This window comes from Electrona antarctica (assembly GCF_951216825.1).
Source record: "Electrona antarctica genome assembly, chromosome: 12".
Classification (NCBI taxonomy): domain Eukaryota; kingdom Metazoa; phylum Chordata; class Actinopteri; order Myctophiformes; family Myctophidae; genus Electrona; species Electrona antarctica.
The window spans coordinates 23,073,620-23,091,036 of NC_136793.1; the positions used below are offsets into that span (position 1 = coordinate 23,073,620).

General features: G+C 39.8%; 1 protein-coding gene across 1 annotated transcript; it reads right to left on the reverse strand.

Moving 5' to 3' along the window:
• Positions 1–8,063: 8,063 nt before the first annotated feature.
• Positions 8,064–17,417, reverse strand: cdo1 (cysteine dioxygenase, type I). The gene is made up of 5 exons (XM_079516103.1): positions 17,206–17,417; positions 15,535–15,612; positions 14,523–14,674; positions 11,719–11,888; positions 8,064–9,075 (listed from the first exon to the last, which is right to left on the reverse strand). The coding sequence occupies exons 1-5, from the start codon at positions 17,373–17,375 to the stop codon at positions 9,046–9,048; spliced, it is 600 nt and encodes a 199-aa protein (XP_079372229.1). The 5' UTR covers positions 17,376–17,417; the 3' UTR covers positions 8,064–9,045.

A 17,417-nucleotide genomic window follows, 5' to 3' on the forward strand; every position in this document is an offset into this window, starting at 1 on the left:
GACATTGGTAAGTACTCACATTTTTGAGTGGTGCACACTGCTCCAATGACTGGCTGCATGTGATTGGCTATTTTCAAATGGCCAAAATGTATATACAGCTGAAGTGGTTAATGTATGTTTTGCAATAATCTATATCAACAAAGTAACTAGTAACTAGTTTTCAAATCACTGTAGTGGAGAAAAAGTGTAATATTTGCCTGTAAAAGTACTGAAAATTGGAAACACTCCAGTATAGTAAAAACATCTCAAAAGTTAAGTACAGTACAAGTTAAGTAAGTACATCTACTTAGTTACTTTACACCATTGCCTGTAGAGAGGGAAGTCTCATCATGGACTCTTTCAATGTGTGTGTGTGTGTGTGTGTGTGTGTGTGTGTGTGTGTGTGTGTGTGTGTGTGTGTGTGTGTGTGTGTGTGTGTGTGTGTGTGTGTGTGTGTGTGTGTGTGTGTGTGTGTGTGTGTGTGTGTGTGTGTGTGTGTGTGTGTGTGTGTGTGTGTGTGTGTGTGTGTGTGTGTGTGTGTGTGTGTGTGTGTGGGCACACACATAAACAGGTTACACTTACTAAGCAGATTTGTTCAAAGGTAGCAGTTTGCATCCTCCTATCACATTTAATCACAAAATCCAGACTGCCCTAGTTTAAGAATAGTAACAGACTACAGAGTATCCCCAAGGGGGATCCGTGTTTATGTTTACTGCATATTCTTGTTTACTATCTTTTCTGGTGCCGTTGTGTCCCTGAGTGACACAAGGTAATGGGAACGAGGCAAGATTTGTAGTTGTCAGTCGGACCTTGGAAGAAGTGTTCCGACTGAAGACAAAACACCAGCCAGTAAAAAACCAAAACTATTTAGTCTCTACAACGGTGGCAACAAGTATAGATCATGAACCATGTGGTCATCTCCAGTGTCTACTTCTGATTCACTTAAGAATGCTGACAGTGCTGCTAGTAATCATTTTGTGTATACATCAATGATCTCTGGTGTCGAGCCTACTCTGTCAAAGTTAGGATATGTGACGATCCTAATGTAGAGATCCTGGGCATGACTTTAAGACCATTTTACCTGCCCCGCGAATTTGGTTGCATTCTACTGTTTGTCGTTTATGTGCCCCCAAAAGGGCCAGGAAGAGCTAAACAAGCAGCAAAAACCATTGCTGACTGTGTACATGAACTTCAACTGCAGTACCCAGAGGCACCAGCCATCGTGCTTGGAGATCTGAACCAGTGTTATTTGGACACTGTGTTGCCTGGATTCGAACAATATGTAAAGGATGCAACAAGGGAAAATAACATTCTGGACAAGTGCTATGTGAACATTGCAAATGCTTTTGTAGCCAAGGTTGGGCCACCTATAGAGACCTCTGATCATAATGTTGTGTGCTTAACTCCAGTTTACAAGTCAAAACTAAAGAGGGGGAAGCTGGAAAAGAAAATAGTTAGGACATGGACAAACGAAAGCAGGGAACAACTAAAAGCATGCCTGGACTTGACCGACTGGGAGACTTTTGGAAATGGTTCATTGGATGAAATCACTATGGTCACAAATGATTACATTAATTTCTGTGTCGATTTGGTTGTTCCGAAAAAGGAGATAAAAATCTACCCAAATAATAAATCATATGTGACCAAGGATATAAAAGAGGTAATAAATGAAAGGAAAACAGCCTTCATAAACAAAGATCTTAGTGCACTGAAAGTAACAGAAAAAAAGCTAAAAAACAAAATGAGGCAGGCAAAATTGGCACATGGCCAGCGTCTAGAGAATGTGTTCAGGACTAATAATCATAAAAAGGTATGGGACACAATGAAATCTATGACAGGAATGTCAGCCCCAACCAAACCTATCACGACAGACAATGAACCTGGCCTTGCTGACGACCTAAACACTTTCTTTGCCAGATTCGAATCACTGGACAATTCTTATAAGTGCACTGATATACTTAAGGCTATAACACCTGCCCCCTCAGACAGAATCATCATCACAGAGGAGGATGTCAGGAAAGTGTTCCAGTGTACTAACACAAGGAAAGCCAGTGGGCCGGATGAGTGCAGTGCCTTCCTCCTTAAGAATTTTGCATCTGAGTTGGCTCCAGTGTGGCAACCAATATTTCAAACCTCTGTAGACACACACACAATTCCTCTGTCTTGGAAAACCTCACATATAAAGCCATTACCCAAAATCCAATGTCCAAAAGAACATAAGGATTATAGACCCATAGCCCTCACTTCAGTGATTATGAAATCACTCGAAAGAATACTTTTACAACATCTTGTTAGTATAACCAAAGATAAATTCGACCCCTGTCAGTTTGCTTATAAAAAGGGTTGCGGCACAGAGGATGCGGTTGTCACACTGGTCCACCTAATTACGAAACACCTAGATAAGTCAAATAAGAATTATGCAAGGGTGCTGTTCTTAGACTTCTCTTCAGCTTTCAATACAATACAGTCTGACATACTAGTGTCAAAGATGGTACAGTTGGAACTGAATCCATACTTAATTCACTGGTATGCTTCCTTTCTTACTAACAGAGTACAGAGGGTGAAAGTGAACACAAGCCTCTCTTCAGCATTAACTACAAATGTTGGGGCCCCCCAGGGGTGTGTAAGCTCAGCTGTACTTTTCACCCTTTATACTGACAGCTGTCGTACTGAGGAATGTCTGTCTGATTGTCGCACCGACACACTAGATCAGTACATTCTAAAGTACTCAGATGATACAACTTTAATTTCTCTTCTAGATAGTTCCAGTGATCCTGGACTGCACCAACACAGAGTAAATAAAGTGGTTGAATGGAGTGATAACAACGCTCTCATCATTAACACAAAAAAGACAGAAGAGATTATTTTTGGTGCACCTCTAGAGACACACAGATCCCCCATCACTATTCATAGTGAACAGATCAACCAGGTATGTTCATATAAATATCTAGGAGTAGAAATAGATCACCTACTGTCGTGGAAAGATCAGACTGAATCAGTGTGTAAGAAAACAAAGCAAAGAATCTATTTCCTTCGCCGTTTAAGATCCTTTGGTGCTAGTAGACGGATTCTTCTTTTGTTTTTCACTTCTGTTATTATGAGTGTTCTTCAGTACTGTAGTACCACCTGGTATGGATGCTTGTCTGTAGCCTTAAAGTCACAGATGCTGCAACAACTAAACATTTGTTCAAAGATTGTTGGACAACCACTTCAGAGGCTCTATACAGCCACATATGATAACAGCATCCTAAGGTTAGCAAGGAATATTACCTCTAATACTAGCCATGTCTTGTATGGAGAGTATAGGTTGCTGCCTTCAGGAAGGAGATATGGTGTTCCAGCATACAATAAGGTCAGACTGAAGAGGTCTTTTGTCCATCAATCAACTCTGAGGCTTAATCAGGATTTTGGCCAGAACTAGACTGAGCTGTGGACATTGCTTTCTGCCCTTATGTTCTCTATGTATGTAACTGTATTTTATTTCTTTTTTTTTTGTCCTGTGTTATGTCAAATGTGTATATGTATTGCATACAAGGCCGCTGGGTCGCAAAACGAATTTCAGTGCGAACTGACAATAAAGTAATATATCATATCATATCATTTTACCAGTTTGCTCAGCATGTTAATAGATTTTCCAGCTCTACAGTTATTACAGAATTCAGTGGAGAAAAAGGGGAACAGTTACATCATCATGGAATAGCTACAGTACATGCTATCTGCCTTAGTAGTTGTGTTGAAAGTGGGGACAATGCAATGTGTGCAAATGAAGTATATGGCTAAAATTAGAATTACTCAAATAAGTAATTTTGTAAGAGAAGGGAGCTTTCTTCTCACTCCCATGTTTGAGCAAGGATTAGAGAATGGACAAATTAGAGTACCTGGTTGGATGAGGGTAAAACATAATAAATAGTTTATAGTTGAAGGCCAGGCTCAATGGTATTGAGCCAAGCCATTGAATGGTATTCAATGGCTTGAATGCTAACTTGATGAGCTGGATCTGGTCCTCACAAGGAAATAAAAGCAGTGTGCTATCCCCTCAAGCACCCCAGCTCGTGGGACTTTTGACCAAACTTAAACTATATATACAGGGTACAGTAGCTTGTGTTTGTGTGTACAATGCACATTTGTGTTCAATATATATTATTTATTTTTTCTTTCTTTGACTTACAAACTTCTGCTTTTCTCCTTGGATATTGTATCATAAATGTTATATTTTTAGGTAGGCTATGTCATCACCTCCTCCCCCCATGATTTTTGGGTAGGTGGGACAGCCTTCTTTCAACTTAACAGAAAATAATGATGTCTAGTAATGAAAAGAATGCTTTGGTCTTTAATTGACGAAGGTCTCTGGTAAAACCAGAACCTAGGGTAAAAAATCACACCTGTGTGAAGTGAGGGCACTCTTATCATTGTACATCATCATGACGTAACGTGTCGATTTGCTCGTCCACATATGACGTACATTCTCCATTCATTGTCTATAGGAATTTAATGTTTGTATGGGACAAAAATAGCCAATTTGCTCGTCCACATATGATGTAAATTCTCCATTCATTATCAATTGGAATTTAATGTTTAAGACGAAAATCTACACTAATAGCTGAATATAGGAGGGGCTAAATAAAGTAAAACGGTTATTGGATGAGGTTTAGAATGAAGAGACTGCAGGAAGAAAGCAAAGGTGACATTGGTTAATGTTTATATCTGTTAAGCTTCTACTATTAGAGTACGCACAAAAGTCATGCAGTGTTGATAATTCTGTATAGTATATACAGATGATAATGTATGGGACTGACCCCAGTCAATGTATAGTATGCAGGCAGCCTATATAGGCAAACTACTGTGGATAGCAAGGCATTGAAGTTTGCCGTTAAGTCTGTGTCAATTGATTTCCACTTCAAGTTTTACTTTGTAGTTCATAGCAATCTGTGCCCCAACCAGAACAAAGGAAGGGCTTAAGTAAAGATCATAAATCTTTAAATTTATATTTTACGAGTATTGTCACAGCTGGTTGTATTAAAGATATGATACTGGTGGGGGTGGGGGGGCAACATTACATTCTGTGAGGAAGAGTGGGCTGAGAAATCCAGGACGGGTTGAATATTACAAAATACAAGCAGCAGAACTGTTTACATTTAACCTGTTTAGCAAGCTGACAAAGCATGAACAACAACTTTTTTTATCACTTTGCTTCATGACGGGATCCAAGGAACAATAAAGCCTGGCTGCTTTAATTATATAGCATTCCTTTAACGTGGAATCTTTCAGTAGCTTTTTGATCCTGTGGCTGAATTTTATGGTTTTCATTTGAATGTTGCAGTGAATTGTGTCCATATGTTGCCCAGAAAAGCCAGGGTAATGCCTTAGGATAACTAAATAAAATCAAATGGGACATTATAGTACACTAGGAACAAACTTAGTTTCACAGCTGAAATGTACCACCAGGTATGAAAAATATTTCATGGCATTGATGCCTGGGATTGATTTAAATGATACAATGTCAAGAATAAGAATAAAATGTCTTAAATTGCATTACATAAGAGCATTTATCTATAATATCAAACTTGTAGCTAAATTTTGTTTTGTTTTTTTACTGTGGAGGGACTACACACTACAGCAATGACATAGCATTTTATGATTTCACTGTTTTGTTTTGGTGTTTTGAAGGCATGCAATTTCACTGGGGGGCATTTTATAAGCTTCTCCCTTCTGCTTTACTTCGATAACGACAGTAAGAGAGACACATGAAAGGCGTACAGAGAGGGAAGGAATGAGCCACAGGAAACAATCCTGGAGTCCAACTGATGGGCATACTGTATGCTGAAGAAGGCATTTTGCACCAATGTGGTTTGGGCCCTATTAAACTATCACATTAACTGAATCTAGGCTAAATTGCTTACTTTGAGATGTTTACTGCTTACCCAGTAAATTTGTCTCAGTGATTTAAAACTTGTCTCCCAGTGACTGTGGCATATTATCACCATCGCCTCTTATAAAAAGGGGAAATGTAGAAGTAAGCCCATGCTGTGCCTTCATGACTTTTGCCCATCATGGCCAGTATTATAACTGGCCATGGGCTGGCATGGTTACAACCTGAAAAAGGTTTATATGACACACACTGTTCTTTCATCAAAGGGAACTGGCAATGTTCTGATGACGCATATTTGTTTTTTGGTCAATAAGTGCAAAACAAACTGGAGCCCTTATCTCAGCGGAAATGTAAATGTCCCAGGAAAAGGTACAAGACCAGTGCAGTGTGGAGTAGCAGTGCGAAACCATGGTCAACCCTGACCGACGGACGCCTATGATGACACTGACAGGTCAAGTAAATAGTGTATTAGTTGCCTTCATCTGATTTTAAAACACAAGTTCGAAACCGGCCCCCGTAAAATCTGAAATCCCCCCCACCCCCCCTTTTTCCTCTCACTGTTTAAGTTTATTTTCCCTTTTACCTCCTTTATCATGAATTCCTGCTCTGTTCTTTGGCTATATAGAAGTGTCTATTTGTATGTCTCTAAATGTTTTGATGAATTGAACAAGGTGGACCCTCTTGTAAACAAGTGTAATGCTTTATTGGGTCATCCACTCACAGTTAACAGTCTTTGTATTGAGTTGTGCTTGAAATGTACTGTAATTCTGCACACTGTTAATAAATATTTCAATCAATCAATCAAAGTTGCCACATTCCTGCAGGTAGTTGCAGTACTATTAGATCATTGGGTTGTGACACCAGTGTTTCTAAAAAAAGATATGATTATTTAAATGTTCACTTATTTAACACATTTTGCACTTGAAGTTAATTCTTAAAGATACATTAGATGATTAGACTGAACTCATTCATTGTGATATTTGGCCCTTGGACTTGTAACATATTAGGAGTATACCCAACTCCTGATCTTTGTGTTTGCATTATCCTCATTTAAAGTATAATAAAGTATAACAGGAGGAACGGAGTAAAGTATAAAGTTGAAATGCTCTATCCATTGTCTATAGAGAGTATGCGCATGCTTAAAGTGAATGGCACATCGAGTGGCAAAGCAACAGGCAAAGTGAGTTTAACATTGTTTAATGTTATTTAATGCAATCAGATATGACTTTTCTGTGTGGATGTATGGGCTGTCAAGGCCAGAAAGTAGTTTTTTGCCACTCAGTAGGCGTTCCCGCATAACTTCCTGGTTTGATGATGATGTCACGCGCATACCCTCTATTGACTCGATCATGGTAATTAAGGTCATTACACACACATTTTTCTTACCCATACAGTATACACAGTTTACACACACTATTAGCCAATAGTTGCTTGCCAGTCTGTTGACAAGCAAGTGCAAGGTGGACAAACATAATGGGCTAATAACTGGTACCATAATACTACTAATAGCACATCATAAAACCATAATGTATTGATTGGTCAAGATAACGTATGCTGAAAAAACAAGATTTTTTGCACGTACACTTCCATGTAATCCCAACAGCTCCCTCCTCACAAACACACTCCATTGTTATTGATCAACCAATATGACTGCATGACATTAAGTTGGCATGCTAAACTGGTGCCATGCTCTGCCATAAAAGTCTTGCTTGTCTGCATTGCCATCATTATGGTACACATCATTATCCACCATCCAATGATGAATCAACATATGTTGATTCTACATCAATAAACTACTCAAGAAGATCCAGGACAAAATGTATTTTAAAAGTTTATTATTATTATTATTACCATTATTATTATTATTATTAAGTTTAGTTCATACAGATTCCTCGATCAATGGTTATTAACCAATGTTGGGTACTGTTCTGTGTAAAATATATTATTATTTTTAAACCATAAGGGACACAGACATAACTAGAAATGCACTCTATCGAGATGCCAATTTGCGCCTTGCACACAAGTAGACCATGTATGTATGGCCTTACTCCATATTTGGGCATGCCTGACAATGAACTCCATATATGGGCATAAAAGGGGCACAGACATTATATCTGGGTGGGGCATTCATTTCCAACTTGCATCGTTCCAAGTAGGCCAGTGCCCCAAAGGGCACCGCTCTAGTATAAATAAAGAAAGCAACTGGAAACATTGGTTATGACATAGGTAAAAGTGTTTAATGGTCTACAGTCAGGGCCAGATTTGTCATTTGACATATCATAGAAATCATGCATGCAAATTACATTCCTATAGTAGGTGCTATGTTGCAAAACTACAAAGTATATAAATACAGCTATAATTAAAACAAAGGGCCAAAATCCTGAGCAAAAGTAAGAGCTGTGCCCTAAAGACATGTCTGCATAGAAAACTAAATCTCCCCTCCCCCAGACTCGTCTAATAACAATTGCATTCAAACAATTGGAATGACATTAAAGTAGCCTGCCGATTAAAACACTTGTCAAAGCCCTATCAACAGAATAGTTCGCAAATAAATTACAGGCATAGCATTTACAAAAAATAACACATCTATAAAGCTTTAACTTTTTGTCAAAATAATGCAAAAAAGAAGCTCACTTTCATCCGCTGTTACATTTCATCACAATCTTCAACAGGTGTTAAGACAAATTTCGAGTGGCATGAATCAACAGTAAATAAGGCTATAAAAGTGCTCCATAGACTGTTTATCACAGAATGCTTTTCCTCTCTAAAGTGGCTTTTATGTGACTGAAGAGAAATACTATAAAGTAACATTTCCCCTCTGAAATTCTAACACCCTTCCCTTCAACTACAGGCGTAACAGTACAGAAGTGTGGTTGTACAGGTCATGGAAACACAGGAATGTTGTTATTGGAAAAGGGTCTCCTCTGGCCCAACAAACAAAGGGCAGATTCAATCCGTGGCCGAGCCTATTCATGCATTCGTCCTGTGCTCATCAGTATTTGCCAAGCTCGCACTGGGCAGTGATAAAGCCATTCTAATTACTGGCATGTCCTTTTGAACTGGCCTGCTCCTGATTTTAAATGGGTTGCTTAGTCATAGTACAGGTCCACATTTCGCCTCCTCTGCAGTTTCCCTTACTCTCAATTTACAACATTGTCACTTTAGATGTAAGCCATCTTCTGCTTCCTTCAGTGGGCTTAGTTGTTCTCCTGTGACGATGTGATCGCCTATGGAAATAGTAAAAGAAACGAAAAAACAGTTAACACCTAGCACCATGACTCTGTTCATTTACTGTACTAATTTGCATGCACTCCTGTTCGTTATGCCAGCACTGCAAGTGTACATAGAAAAACACACGCACGCGCACGCACGCACGCACGCACACACGCACGCACGCACGCACACACACACACACACAATGAACTTCAATAACACTATTAGAGCGTAGAAGTGATGTGTGTTGAGGTAAGCAGGTGGAGTTCATTATGTACTAATACTATCTTATCTTATCTCTTGTGTTGTAATATGATGCGCAAACTAGACGTAACTGTGGTCAAGGTATACTTATGCAATTGGTAGATTTCTGATAAGGCCAGTGCTGTTGGCACATGACCAATCTACAGTAGGCGTTTTCAACTGCAAAAGGGCACCTTAGTCCAAGAATACAAAAACAAAAATTAGACCTACTGTAACATCCTACATTCTAAAAAACATAAGATAAGAAATGCTCCATGTATTAAGTCATTTGCCTTGTGGAATGTTATGTTCCAGTTGAAACATCTGGCAACAACTGGAAACAGATTCCCAGCATGAGTATGAAATGGAAACTTTCCATTTGTCCAGTAAATGTTCACTGTGTCTTAAAATACTCTAGGGGGGCTACCAAATTTGCTTATAGAGCAGTGCTTAATGAGGTTGGAAAGACTTAATGATAACCACAGATTTCCTGGCATAATAAAGCCTTTTTAAAGTTTTTATGCTGAAGTTATTATTTCAGCATATATTATTGTTCATATTGAGTTAGATTAAAGGTTTGGCTTTAGCATGGATAAAGTAAGCTAATTTAAAGTTTAGAATAACTAGATGATTTTGCTTTATCAATGCAAAGTTGATTGGGTGAATAGACTCAACTCCAGCTTCTTATCTCAGCTTACCTCTAAACATTAACTTTAAACACTGAAGATTGCTGTGAAATGTACAATTTCATGTCAGCCAATGAAAGCTGTGGCATAATGTTTTACAACTTTAAAAAATACTTTGCCTTTGTTACTACTGTCTGAAACTATCAAGATAAGCTCACTGTCATATAGTCTGAAGCCACATTTATTTTTAGTTCCATGCCTGTGTTGTGCGCTACAAAGTACATCAAGCTCTTAAATACATTCTCATTTGAGAAAAGGTTAATGAATTAAAGGTCCCTGCACATTTCTGCGTTTTCGGACCTGAATATTGGAACGAATCTCAGAGCCGCTGTTTTTTCCACCGTCTTTCCAAAAACGCACCAGTTTGCAATGACCTAATCTGAAAAACGCATCAGTGTGCAAGCTCCTTAAATGACAGGTGATATAGGTGATTTGATCAATTCAATGTGCTCTTAAGTCTGTCTCAGCTTTTAGCCTGCACTCTCCACACTATGGACTTTTGAACAGAGAGACTTGTCAAGTGGCTATGTGAAAAGAGTTTATGATTTGCACGGGATATCATCAATTGCATCACTTGTCCCCTTAAAGATGAAATTTGATTATACATCATGTCATATCTATTCTGTACTCAGCCATGAAACCTATGTACCTATGTTTAAACTACATAGGTACATTAGTCCGACCCATACTAACCCCATCCCAAACCCTAACCATAACCACACGTGGAAGCCACAGGGTGAGTCTTAACCGGCCACGTAGTCGGACTAACGGGATGTCGGACTAATGTGCAATATAATGTGTAATACTGCAGGAAATATCTCCAACATGATCGGCACTCAGAGAAGCTTGTTAAATCACAACAACCTGTTCAAAACTTAAGTCAAGCCAAATTACTACTAGTAGTGTTTGGAGCCCACTTTCCTAAGACAGCATGAGAACAGAAGAAATAACAAGGTCGAACATATCCAACGTCTTAATGCTGTTTTCGGTTGTCTACAACGATGGATTTAGGAGGTCAGTTAACATGTTGGAGCCAGGTGTTACATAAGGGAGGGAGGTTAGTGGTTGATTGTGTTAATGCTCAGGTCATCTAGAGTTTCTGACTTCATCACTTCGGTTTGCTCCATGACTGTGCCGTTATGATATATTTTGTCCTCTTGGTAAAAAGCAATGCACCCTGCTGAGCATGATAATTTATAGTGCAGCAATTTGCGGGCGGACTGTACCATTATCACAAAAGGTCGGCATCCACTGAACAATACAATTCGAATAAACTTTGAGATATGCACAATACTTTAATTAATATTGGTAATTATTTCCATATACCTAATCATAGCAGATATTTTACAAAGAAATTGGTTATGCTTTAATTAAATGAGAGTCGTTGTTTATCTCACACATTAAGGACTAATCCTCTTTGTGCCCAATTCCTTTCACCACATTCTCACTAAAACATTTCCTTCTGTGGGATTCTATTACATGGCATTTCACCCCCAATGTTTTATATATTGTGATAGATATTGTAACTTGGACTTCTTATTACGATATTAACATGTTGTGAGTATTCTATATATCATTTGTTACATACATAAGGAAGATGGACGAACACGGAAGTAGGGTGCTTATGACCTATCTCTACTACGACTGTGGGTAATCCTAAATTGGCCCCTTGAGTTTTGAAGTAGAGAGAATGTCTGTGACTGGTAAAATTTCACAAAGGTTTCTTACAAATGGAGTCCTTTCTCCATATTTGCTCCAGAAGGTCATCTTGACGGTGTTCTTGTGTCCTGTCCGCTGGTCAAAGGTCTGGCAGTTCTCGAACGGGGGACTGTACAGGTGCAAACTGGCGGCGCAATCTGTATGGCTGGCATTTTCCACCCGATGCAAGCCCATGGAGTCTAAGACACACACACACACACACACACACACACACACACACACACACACACACACACACACACACACACACACACACACACACACACACACACACACACACACACACACACACACACACGCACACATTTATACACTGCAAATGCTACAGGAATGTAAAGTATTGACATGTCGAATAGCTGTGAGATGGGGGTCAGGGGCTTCGGGTCAACAGTCAGTTACTGACCATGCCCTCACCAAAGACAACACTAGGGTTCTGTCAGCTTTGGGCTAAATAGTTGGTCATCCAAACCTGAAGAATACAAGACAACTCACCCCGGTGCTTGCCCGTTTTTCCTCCCGGAATTTTCCCCAGTGAGGGGGATAACTTTGTAATATGCTATTGGCTGTTTGTATTCTTTTTGGACAAATATAAAAAGATACTCCTGTGGAAAGGCTATATTATTTTACTTATATTGACCCTATAAACAATTTAGTATTATTTAGTATATGTAAGATTTTTCCCACTCAAATGGTACCTCGTCAGATAATCCCCACATAGCCTACAACAACTTCTGTGAACAGACTTCACTGTAGTAGCTTTTCATAAATTATATTTGTACTTAGGCTGTCTGCTGCCGTGAAAGTTTATAGTTAGATAAATTCAAAGTCCAGCCGTCTGCTGTCCAGCCTCTCCCACCCCTCACTGGGGAAAATTCCGGGAGGAAAACAGAAAAGGGGTGAGTTGTCTTGTTACCAACCTGAATACCTTTCAATGCATTGGATCAGTGACGACGACTACGTGGGGGCTGCGGGGCTCGAGCCCCCTTGATGATTTTAGGGGATTTCTAGTTTTTCTACATTCCTAACACCTCGGCCAGTCTGGGGGCGGGGGCGTGCCCCTACGAAGATTATAAGAACATTTCGTCCCTGCATTGGATAGATTAGTGGCTGAGAACGTCAGTGGTAGTAAGTACCAAGTATTCATTGCTAGAACCGTGACTGGACTGGATTCAATTCCTGTTTTAATTTTAGAGCAATTCTGCACATGTACGTCTTGAGAGACAGATCAATTGAAGCCAGTTGTTTCCTATGGCCAAATCAGAACCAATTCAGAATTCTCACATGATCTGCAGCACTTTTCAAAGGTGTCATTGAGATTTCATTTGAATCTGAACAACTTTGTATTGAAAACAGCCTTGGATTCTGACTTTTGTTTTTTGTGTGGCGGTTGTGATGGGCCGGGTTGGGCCAAATATCAGGGACAAATTTTGACGCAGTATACAGCCCTGTTCTAAGTCCATGTACAAAAATAACAAAGTGTTGAGTCTGACCCTGTTGCCATGGATGTTAACTCGACTTTAGGAACCTCTGTGCACTATTAGTCCGTATTTTTCAATAGATTTGTGTTTTAATGTTGTTTGTGCCTGAGTGCCATTATTTTATTTCCTCGTCTACATCCTGTTTACATCGAGTGACGAGTGTAATACCGGCTTTCACCTGATGCAACCCTCCACTACCTCCCATCTATTATTACATGTCAGAGAATTCCACGCACAATGCAAATAAGCACAATGAAAAATTTAGTGCAGCTTTGTGCACAGTTCTGGTCGCCTAGTCATAGACCATGATGTATGCAGAGTATGCAGAAGTGCCGGTTACGCCTGTGCTTTCTGGCCATGATACATCACTGACGTTACCTCTGTGTCTTCAACCCAGCTGGGTGGGTTTGCGACTGCTGGCCTTTCCTGCAAGCAGCAGTTTGTTGCTCCGTGTTGAAAGTGAAAGTAAAATTTGAGTCCTATTCTGTATCGCATCGAACAAGGGAAAGCAATAACACCACGGACCCACTTGGATTATCTCTGTCTCTCTCTCTTATTAAAAGAAAACAACACGGAACAACACGGTCAGTGGCCAAATACACAACGTCTACCTTCGTTCAATATGTACGGTTTGTGTGTGGGTCTCACTCGGACACACGATATTCATGGTAAAACAACAACAACACAGACCACGTGGTGTAAGACGTGAGCGCACCACAGACGCGCAAGATTCTAGTTGAGGTACGTATATAGGGAACTTCCGACAGAATCCGACATCGGTTAAAACCCATATGTATTGAGAATTACGGACTGATACAGTGCACACAGGTTCCGAATGTCAAGTTCACATCTGTGGCTACAGGGTCAGCAACTCAACACTTTTTTGTGCGGATGTCCAGTGACTGTTAAGCCCTAACCACACCAACGGGTCACCATGCAACTCCTTGGGTCAAAACGAGGAGTTAACGCTAAAACCGTCTCGACCCTTTGGTGTGGTTTGGGCCATTGAATTCCATGCGTTGAATCACTAGGGTAAATGTGGGTCAACGTGCAACAAGACATATCACACCACAGGGACAACGCTAAAACCGCCTTGACCCTTTGGTGTAGTTAGGGCTTTAGAGGGGTAGATACAAGACTATCATAGATATACTGTAGATACGAAAGCAAAAGTCGGACTTGATAAAATACAATACATCTATGATAGTCTTGATCCAAGGCTAATTGAAAAACAACAATTGAAACAAGTGTTGCATCATACCCCCCCCCCCCCCCCCCCCACACACACACACACTCACCAAACAGGGAAACAAATACAATGTTTTAGTTTCTCACCGTTGATGTAAGCCACAGAGTTTTCCTGTAGGATTCTCTGTGATTTCTGCACCATGTTGTTTTCATGCTCGGGCCACTCAAAAAGCGTCTCTTTCAGTTGGCCCTGCAGCAGCTTCATGAAACAGTGGGAGTCTGTGTGGTCATGGATACTACTGCAAAGTGTACAACACACACATGCACGCAGGCACGCACGCACGCACGCACGCAGGCACGCAGGCACGCACGCACGCAGGCACGCACGCACGCAGGCACGCACGCACGCACACACGCACGCACACACACACACACACACACACACACACACACACACACACACACACACACACACACACACACACACACACACACACACACACACACACACACACACACACAGTGATACAGTGTCAGAGCTTGTGCTTTACCTGAGTTTCCCTCTGGGGATTAATACAGGTTCATTCTAAGGCATCTCACCTTACAGCATTGTTGCTGTTAAGAAATGCATTGATATCCAGATCTGTAGTCTAGGTTTTTTCAGATGGTATACCATAATTATTCCCTGTGCGACATGCACACGTATATAGGCTATGCACGTTGTCAATGGATGAAATGATTTGCAGATAATACAAACTTTTCCCAAAGACTTTGGCACAGTATTATAGCATATAACAGTAGACTACAACATAGTGGATATCAGTCTAAAGATTAGGTATTTTCAAGATTATGTAAGCATGTTTGTATTAGTCTGACAGACAGGAAACCTGGCTAATTTTATGTCTGGCTGGCCCTTTTTCAAACAAGACAGGCCAGGCCATGCACAAATGCAACTGGAAGGTTATCAACCATGCTCAGAACCATTCTTTGTGGGATCATGTCTTAAAGGGCCTTTAAGACATGATCATCTGCAGGCATTTTGCAGGTACTACTACTTTATGTCTTAATAACAACAATAACCAATACAAAACTACTAGTGACCAATATACTCTGTTCAAATCATTTTAATTAGGGTTTTGTGTCAACATCAACATCTCACCTGCCATGACCCTCTCCCCAGCACAGAATCATGAGATTGAACTTCCCATTCCCTTCATCCACCAAGTTCCTTGTGTACCTGCAAAACACAAAGATTTCTATAATAATGCAGCATATAGTGCAGTTTACAGTAAGGGAAAACAAAAACTGTGTGTACAGAAAATACAATTTAAAGCACAGGGACCTCCATATATCCATGTCTACTTCAAGATGTAACACTATTTCAAGCTTAATACATTTATAATGAATTGTGATGAGTGAGAATCTTGAAGTCACATTAGCTAAACAAAGTAACCCAGGTTGTGGAAGAACACATAAGAATAGCTCTGCCTCTTTGGAACGTTTTCAGGTAGCCAGAACTACCAGGATATTTCTAAGTAATTGCTTCCCCCCCCACCGCCCCCCCCTTTTTCCCCTCACTGTATATGTTTCTTTTCCCTTTTTACCTCCATTATGATGAATTCCTGTACTGTTCTTTGTCTATATAGAAGTGTCTATTTGTACGTCTCTAAATGTTTTGATGAATTGAACATGGTGGACCCTGTTGTAAACAAGTGTAATGCTTAATTGGGTCGTCCACTCACAGTTAACAGCCTTTGTATTGAGTTTGTGCTTGAAATGTACTGTAATTCTGCAAACTGCAAATGTCTAACACATTACATGTAATAACAAGTCATGTGTAAAGATACTGACTGAGAGTATAAGGAAAAGCTGTTAGGCCTACTATAAATAATAACAATCAAAAGGAAATATCCAAATATCTATTAAAAACGTGTAATCCCTGCTTGTATTATTTGGTCACAAAATTGTTTAAATTACCCTACACTTTTAATTCCTGCATCTATAGTAGGCGCCCAATTATTGTTTTTCTCGCATTACTTAATTCATTGCATTAATTGGCGGGTTCCCTTCGTCCACTGCATTTGCGTGTTTGTATCATCACATCAGTTTCGTACTCTAAAAACAATTATTTTCGAGCCGAGCCCGCTGCAGCTCCCTGGAGGGCGATAATCCCAGCACATCAGCGGGTGTGTCTGTCTCTAAATGCTGATTGGATAACCCAGTCAGTCAGTCAGCCACCCACCTTCCTCTGTACTCCTCCTCTCTCATCAAAACACTTGGATTGGTGAAGCAAGCGAGGTTGTTTTTTTTCTTTCGAATTTTTGAAAAACATTTTGCAAAGTAGCCTACCACACTTTACAGAAAAAATAAATGTGCATAAACACCACGACTGAAATGCTGGGATTTGGTGTTGTGGAATGGAATGTAGCTAAATTATCAACTAAGTTTTACACAGAATTTGCTAGGCATGGCTTGGAATATTAATTATGTAAACAACAACAACATTATGCAACATCAAGATCTTAATAAATCAAACATGATACGTTCACACACACCATTAAAAACATTATCTCATGGAGTCTACTATCTAACAAATGAATGAACAGAAGACATGTAGACATGCATATTTCAAGAATTTTACATAGGTTTATTAAGTGGAATGCGTGCAACAGTTTGCGATTGCATAGACAGAATAAGTTTATTTTATTCATTTTCACGGTAATAGTTAAAGACCTATAGCCTATACAATTAGAAATCCCAAAGTGGATTTTATAATCACTGATCAACCATGCAATGTGAGCTAGACTTAATTAAAATTAAAAGTGTTTACCTGTACTGGTCGGATTTGGCGTATTTCTTCCATTCCTGTGGCTTGCTCTCATATGATTCCATTACGTGCTGAACCTCTTCGACATTTACATTGTCACTTTCAAAAATAGCATGCAAAATCTTGATCAGGTCATCCAGAGTTTCTGGCTTCATCACTTCGGTATGCTCCATGACTGCGCCGTTCTGATGTATTTTGTCCTCTTGGTAAAAGAA